The 7,578-nt window shown below is 73.6% G+C and overlaps 1 protein-coding gene across 1 annotated transcript; it reads left to right on the top strand.

Annotated features, from left to right (window-relative positions):
- Window positions 1–1,094: 1,094 nt before the first annotated feature.
- Window positions 1,095–1,772, top strand: SOCS3 (suppressor of cytokine signaling 3). Its single transcript, XM_088535845.1, has one exon. It carries the CDS (start codon window positions 1,150–1,152, stop codon window positions 1,765–1,767), a length of 618 nt encoding a protein of 205 aa, XP_088391971.1. The 5' UTR covers window positions 1,095–1,149; the 3' UTR covers window positions 1,768–1,772.
- The last annotated feature ends 5,806 nt before the right edge of the window (window positions 1,773–7,578 follow it).

Here is a 7,578-nt window from a genome sequence, read left to right as displayed (position 1 = left end):
GGCGACGCGCCCGCCGCCGCCAGGGGCGGGGCCATCGCGAGGGGCGGAGCCATCGCGAGGGGCGGGGTCATGGCGAGGGGCGGGGCCTCCCCGGGCGCTCCCGCCGCCCCCCCCCCCGGCGCTCCCGGAGCCCCGGGGGGGTGGGGGGGGGGCGGGAGCGCCCGGGGCGACACGGGGGGGCCTGGGTGGCTCCGTGAACGGGCGACTCCAGCCCCCCTCGGGGCTCCCGGCGACACCGGCGGGGACGGGGACGGACACCCCGGGGCGCCCCGAGGGGGCGGCCGGTGTCCCGGGACTCACCTCTGGTTAGCAGGAAAGCGGGGCAGGAGGAGCGGGAGGGGGCGGCCGCGCTGCCCGGAATGGGCCGGCGGTGGCTGGCGCCGGGCCGAGCCGGGCCGGGCCGCGCCGGGCGGGGCCGCGGGCGCCGGGCCGCGTTACAAGAAGCCGCGCGGTTCCTGGAAGCCGAGGGCGGGCGCTTCGCCCGCTATAAGAGGCCTCCGCGGGCGGCCCCGGCAGCTCCGCCGCGCTCCAGCCCGCGCCGCTCCGCTCCGCGCCCAGGTACCGTCGGCAGCCCCGGCGCGCGCCCGAACCGGGGGACACGGGGGGAGAGGGGGGACGCGGCGACCCGGGCAGCGGGTGTCCCGCGGGGACACGGGGGACTCTGCAGATCGGGCTCGCGGGTGGACGCGGAGCCGCGATGCCCTCAAGCCGGGTGTCCCCGGGGGCGACACGGGGACAGCGGCGCCCCCGGCACCGGGCGCCCTCGGGGAAGCGCGGGGCAGCGGCGCCCCCGGAGAAGCGGGCGTCCCCGGGGGCGATAGCGAGGCGTCCGGGGACAGGGTGTCCCTGGGGCGGGACACGGAGCAGCAGCGCCCAGGAGCGCCGGGTGCCGCCGAGGGGGGATGCGGAGTTGCAGTGTCCTCGGGAGCCAGATGTCCCCGAGGAGGGGACACGGGGCCGCGGTGCCCGGGGGGTGTCACGGGGGGGTGTCACGGGGTGCCGGGGGGGGGGAGGCGGGGCGGTGGTCCCCGGGGGGGTGTCACGGGGCGCCGGTGGCCGTGCCGCGGTGCTGAGCGCCGTCTCTGCCGCAGGTGATGCTGTAGCAGCCGCTCCCGGCGGAGCCGCGCGGCCACGCTGGCTCCCTGCGCCATGGTCACCCACAGCAAGCTGCCCGCCGCCGGGATGAGCCGCGCCGGCAGCCTGGACGCCAGCCTGCGCCTCAAGACGTTCAGCTCCAAGAGCGAGTACCAGCTGGTGGTGAACACGGTGCGCAAGCTGCAGGAGAGCGGCTTCTACTGGAGCACCGTGACGGGCGGCGAGGCCAACGTGCTGCTCAGCGCCGAGCCCGCCGGCACCTTCCTCATCAGGGACAGCTCCGACCAGCGGCACTTCTTCACCCTCAGCGTCAAGACGGAGTCGGGCACCAAGAACCTGCGCATCCAGTGCGAGGGCGGCAGCTTCTCGCTGCAGAGCGACCCGCGCGGCGGGCAGCCCGCGCCGCGCTTCGACTGCGTGCTCAAGCTGGTGCACCACTACATGCCGCCCGCGCCGTGCGCCGGCCCCGAGCGCCCCCGCCGCACCTACTACATCTACTCGGGCGGCGAGAAGATCCCGCTCGTGCTGAGCCGCCCGCTCTCCTCCAGCGTCTCCACGCTGCAGCACCTCTGCCGCAAGACCGTCAACGGGCACCTGGAGGCCTACGAGCGGCTCACGCAGCTGCCCGGGCCCATCAAGGAGTTCCTGGACCAATACGATGCCCCCCTCTAGGGCCTGGGGGGCAGGCGACAAGCACAAGAGCGGGGGCCCGGGGACGGCCGGGCTGCCCCCGCCGGACGGACACGTGGGCCGCGCCGGGAAGGCGCCCGCGCGCCGCGGCGGAGCCGGGCCCCGCGTGCAGGCGGTGGCCGAGCGCTCCCGGCCGCGGCGCTGCCCTGTGCGGCGCTACCTCTTGCTGCCTCCTCGCGGGGGGAGCTCCTTCCGCGCCGGCCCGGAGCCGCTGCCTTTTCCCCGGTGCCGTTTCCCGGGACGAAAGCCTTAACGTTCCTGCCTGTGCCCCGGGTCGCTGCACACGTCCGGAGGCGCCGTGTCATGATGCTCCCGGAGCCGCGAGTCTGATGGGAAGCGACGTCCGGACCCCGGGGACCGCGGGCAGGACCGCAATGTCCATCATCGCAGCGTGGGAGCTCCTGGGATGCAGCACCTCATGCCCGCCTGGAGAAGCGGCTGGGTTTTTCTGCCTTTTTCTGTTTTTTCTACCCAAAGGGATGTTTACAGGCAGCCGCGGATCACTGTCTTTTATAAAGATTCCACCTTCACCTCCAGCCTCGCAGGCTGAGCAAACCATGCTTGAAATATTCAATGAAACCAAAACTTGGACAAAACTTTGCACATATTTATATTTATATTCAGAAAGGAAAGGTTTCCATAATTTATAATAAAGAGCACTATTTTTTAAAGACTTCCCCCTCCCCAATGTGGTTTGTGCGGCCGCATAGCAGCGGGGCCCCGTGTGCTCGGTGCCAGTGCCTCCCGCCGTGGCTCCGGGCAGAGCGCTCCTCAGTGCGGGATGCAGCTGCATCCGGGCACCCGCAGCCCGGCTGTGCCGTGGGGAGGCACCCGGGCACCCGATCCGGCGTGGGAAGGAGCCGCATCCGCAGCCTCGCGGGAGCCTCCGTGGCTATTTCAGTGCGTCGCGCGGGGCAGCTGCTCGCGAGCTGCCAGGAAGCTGGCGCAGCCGGCCCGGCACCCGCCGGAGCTATGCGAGGAATGTCCCGGCGCGGGTGGCCACTGGCCAGGCCCTGCCGTGGCTCTGCCTGCGGCCAGGCCCCGGGTCACCACCACACCCCCGGCGAGCCCCCCGCTGCACCGCGCGGTGCTCTCCTGCGTCTCGCTGTGCCATGCGGTGCTCTCCTGCATCCTGCTGCACCGCGCGGTGCTCTCCTGCATCCTGCTGTGCCGTGCTGCACCCCGCTGCCCTGTCCTGCACCGCGCTGCACCCCTCTGCACTCTGCTGTCCTGCATCCCGCTGCCCTGTCCTGCGCCCCACTGCCGTCCTGTGCCCCGCTGCCCTGTCCTGTGTCCTGCTGCCTTGTCCTGCGTCCTGCTGTCCTGTCCTGCACCATGCTGCACCCCTCTGCCCTGTCCTGCACCCCGCTGTCCTGTCCTGCACCGCGCTGCACCCCTCTGCACTCCGCCGTGCTGCATCCCGCTGCCCTGTCCTGCGTCCTGCTGCCCTGTCCTGCACCATGCTGCACCCCACTGCCGTGTCCTGCACCCCGCTGCCCTGTCCTGCATCCTGCTGCCCTGTCCTAAATCCCGCTGCCCTGTCCTCCACCGCGCTGCATCCCTCTGCACTCCACCGTGCTGCATCCCGCTGCACTGTCCTGCATCCCGCCGCCCTGCGCCGCACCCGTCCGTGCCGCACCGCGTTGCTCCGCACGGCGTCGGCAGCTCCAGCCGGTGCCGGGGGTGCCGCCCGCCCTGCTCCAGCCCCTGCCCCAGGGCGGCTGCGGTGGGAGAACCGGGAGGTTCCCCAGCTCCCGGAGCGCCCGGGGGAAGCAGCAGCCAGGGGCATTGGGAGCATCCAGCCCTCGGGAGCGGCGGTGCCTCCCTCTGACCCCCCGGGCCCAGAAAGGCAACGAGTCCCTGCAGGACACGGGTGCCTCCCTCGGATGGCGGGGGGTCCCGGGGGACGGTCCCGTCACAGCATCGCCCCACGGGCCCCCAGCCCCGGCTGCCCCCACTCCGGGCGCCCCGAGGGCTTCGCGGCCGCGCGGGCGCCGCTTCCCTCTTGCCTCAGCCCGCGCGTCGCTGCCGCAATCGCTGCTGACTCGGAGAGTCCGGGAAGCGCCGCCAGAGCCGCCGCTTGCTTGGAAGCTGCCCAAGGCAGCGGCCGTGACGCACTGGCCGGGGGCAAATCCCTGCCGGGGCTTCGCGGAGCGCTCGCTCCCCTGGGACGGCCGCGCGGCCGCGGCCCGTTACGTAGACAGGAGGGGCCCAGCTCACCCAGCAGCCCTGGACAAGGAGCAGGGCCGGCAGGAGCGGGATCGCTCGGGAGCAGGGAACGCCGTTCCCAGGCCCTGGTGGGGCCCCGGGGGGGATGTGGCCGGGCTCCGGCGCTCGAGGAGAGCAGGAGGCGCCGGCGCGGGAAGCGGCCGCAGCCGGCGCTCGTCTTGGTCAATGCACTTCCCCCGTGCGGGGGGGACGCGGTGCCAGGAAATTGCACCGGGCAGCGTCGCTTCTGCGAAGGAGCCCAGCAAGGGAGAGCAGAACCGCCCCGCGCAGAGCCCCCTCGGGGCTGCGCCGAGGACGGGCACAACTCGCTGCACCTGTGGCCCAGGCCCCGGCGCCTCCAGGTGCGACAACGGCCTGGGCAGGGTCCGAGCTGCAGCCCCGTCCCAGGGACTGCATCCCGGCCGGGTGCTTCCCACCACAGCTGCTTCCCGGCGGGACCGGCAGCTCTGTGCCCGCAGCGCGGCCGGGGCGCAGGAAGCGCTGGCTGCGGCGGGGACCAGCGCGGTTTTCCCGGGAGGAAACGGCAGCGATTGCTGCCGCCGGCACCGCCGCGGAGCCTCGCATGGATCCCTGCCCCGCTCTGCTCCCCGCTCCTGCCGGGACGCAGCGCCCACCAGGGCGATGCCAGGGCCCTGTCCCGCAGCGCAGCCCCACGTGCTTCCGCTGCCGCCGTTCCCACGTCCTCCGCGCGCTTCCCGGACGGATGCAGGAAAGGGCCGAGCACAGCCGGGGAGTTACTGTAAATGGCACCACCTGCCCCGGACGTGGCACGTCCTCCGCCAGCCGCAGCCGCGGCCCCTCCGCGCCCGGCGCATGCGGTGCCAGGAAGCACCTTTGGGCCCGGCTGCTGGACAAGCTGCTGTCAGCGGCCGGATCGGGGCAGCGTTGGCATCGCTGCTGGAGCATCGGCCCCCCGGTACTGCCCCACGGCACAACCCCACGGCACAGCCCTATGGCATGGACCCCATTGCACAGCCCCCTGGCACAGCCCCACGGCCCCCTTGGCTGCTCCGGGTTGTCCTGGGTGCAGGAGGCAGCGGGAAACCCTGTGTCTCCACAGGAACCGTCTGTTGCAGCAGCTCCGGCGGGAGCCGCGGGGCTGCAGCTGCCAATTCCTCACTTGTCCCGTGAGCGGAGCCGGAGCAGCCGTGGTCACAGCCCCGCTCGGCCCCAGCCCCAGGCGCTGCCCTTGCCCTGGGCAAGCAGGAGCCGGTGGCCTGGCCACGCTGGCCTTGGTGGGCGCAGGAGCCTCTGCAGGGGCCGCCCGCTGCTTTGGCCAGCACAGCCGGGCCAGGGGGCTGCGTCCGAACCCGCTGCATCCAAACAGCCGCTACCGCCTTGGCTCTTGTCCCGGCAGGGCCACCCCACGCGCTGCCCCCATGCCGGGCACCCCTCGTGCCCCAGACACCCATGCATCCCTGTGCCCCACATGCACCATTGCCCCCGGCACCCCGCACCAGCCCCACGGAGCTGGCGGGGAGCGGGGAGCAGAGCTCCCAGCCCCACTCGTGGGCCAGGACACGGCGGCCGCTGCCCCCAGCCCGCCCGGGCCGGGCGCTGGCGCCGCAGCCAGAGGCAGATGTTTGGAATGGAAAAATCCCTCCTGCTCCGTTGCCGCGGCGACCGGGGAAGTTTTCATCCCGGCGGCAGCTGCTGGAGCCTGCAGAAAGCCCTGACATTTGGGAGGCCGGTCCCAAACAGCCGCGTTGCTGGGGCGATGCGGCCGCAGGCTCCCCGGCCGGCGCTCGCGGCGGGTCCCGCGCGGGCCGCGCGCCCAGCGCCGGCACCGGCCCCGCCACGCTGCGCACGGGCACCGCGGCTGCAGCGCCCGGGGCCAGCGGCACCGGGTGATCCCGCGGGCCCGAGGGGAATGCGGGCGCTTTCCTCCCGCATGGTCAACCCCGCTGCTCTTCCCTGGCAGCGGTTCCAATGTGTCCATGGTGGCACGTGGGGCACCCAGCACCGTTGCCCGGCATGGTGCAACGGAGGGGACACGGAGCCCCATGCGGCCCGTGCGCAGCCTCCCCGCTGCCCCGTGCCGGGTGGTCCCCATCGGGCCGGGCGGCAGCGGGACCCTGGGCACCGTCCGGGCGGGAGCCCTGCTGACTCATCACTCGGCTCTTCTCGTTTTTCCATGGTGCCGCGGAGCTGTTTGCTGGAAGCCAGCTCAGAGCTGTGACTAATCTGTTCTCAAAACAAGCGCAGGGCGAGCGCGGAGCCTTGTGCAACCCCGCGGGGAGGGGGCTGAATCACGGCCCGCGCAGCGACGGCAGCAGCTGGCGGCAGCTGCGGGTGCCCGGCCGCGGCGCAGCCCCGCGCGGCACCTGCACGGGCAGCGGGGCCGGCACCGTGGGCAGCGGGGCCAGGCGCCGCAGGGGCAGCACGGGGCAGCGGGTGCTGCGGGCAGCGGGACCGGCGGCGCTCGCCCCGCTGCGCCCCACGCCGGGTGTCCGCGGGGCTCACGGGGCGCCGCGCGGCCGCTCTGGCCGGAATCGGGCATCCATTGATTTGCTGTTATTAAAACCAGAGCAGCTGTCGGGAACGGCGCAGCCTGGCTGCCCTCGCGCAGGCTTCCTGGAAGGGGCCGTCCCGCGCGGCCGCCCGGCGGGAAGGGGCCCCCGGCACCTGGGCCCCGGCTGCAGCGCGGCGGCCCCGGCAGAGCCGGGCCCCGCGGCCCCTCGCGTGCGCAGCCCGCCCGGGAGGGCTTCCTGCGGCCCCGCGCCTGCTCCCGGCGCGCCGTGAATCACCGGGCGCAGGAATCCTGCCCGGGGGCTTTTCCGTAAGAGCAGAGCAATTTCGAAACGGCCGGAGGGAAGCGGGGCAGCCCGTGCCGTGCCGGGCAAGCGCCAAGGAGCAGCGGTGGGAAGGGGGACGAGCCTCCGGGTCCCGGGATGCAGGACGTGCTGGGGGTCCCGGGCGGCACCGACCCAGGTGTCCCAGCATGGGCAGGTGCCACCCTGCGGCAGAGCCCAGTGGTGCCCAGTCCAGAGCATCCCCTGTCCCCAGGGTTGGCACAGGCACCCGGCACGGGGGCTCGGCCTCGTTCCATGCGGGATGGGGGCTCCGGCACCGCAGCTGCTCCATGGAACGAGGGCAGCCCAGCCGGTCCCACCACAGCCCGCGGAGCAGAGAACAAGCAGCCCCGGTGCCCTGGCTGCCCCCACGCCAGCCCCACGCGCTGCTGCAGGACCTGAGACAACAGGTCCCACTTCCTGGTGCCTCCCGTCTGGGACAAAGTGCCACAGAGCAAAACGCGCAACGGTGACGTCCGCGCGGCGCCTGCTCCACGCAGCCTCCCATGTAGCCGCCCGGGCTGGGCGCTGCTGGTAGCACCGTGTCCCATCCGCCAGGGACAGGGCCACCCACCCTGCGCCTGCCACATCCCGAGGCACCCGAGCCTGGGACCCTCTGCGGGACAGAGAGCGCGGGGCAGGAGCCCTGGGGACACCCGGTGCCACCGTTGCAGCCCCTGGGCCGCGCCGGCCATGCGGGCGGCTCCGGCGACCACGGCGCTGCTTCCCGGCAGCCACCCGCTGCCGCGGCCGTCGCCACCAGCCGCGGCCG

Source organism: Tinamus guttatus, unplaced genomic scaffold (assembly GCF_059628265.1).
Source record: "Tinamus guttatus ecotype Peru unplaced genomic scaffold, ASM5962826v1 Tinamus_guttatus_pri_ptg000649l, whole genome shotgun sequence".
Lineage (NCBI taxonomy): Eukaryota > Metazoa > Chordata > Aves > Tinamiformes > Tinamidae > Tinamus > Tinamus guttatus.
Note: the sequence above shows the minus strand (reverse complement) of the source record. Positions and strands in the feature narration are given on the sequence as shown.

Coding starts and splice junctions, on each gene's coding strand:
- SOCS3 (XM_088535845.1), top strand. CDS start 1,150: ATGGTCACCCACAGCAAGCTGCCCGCCGCCGGGATGAGCCGCGCCGGC.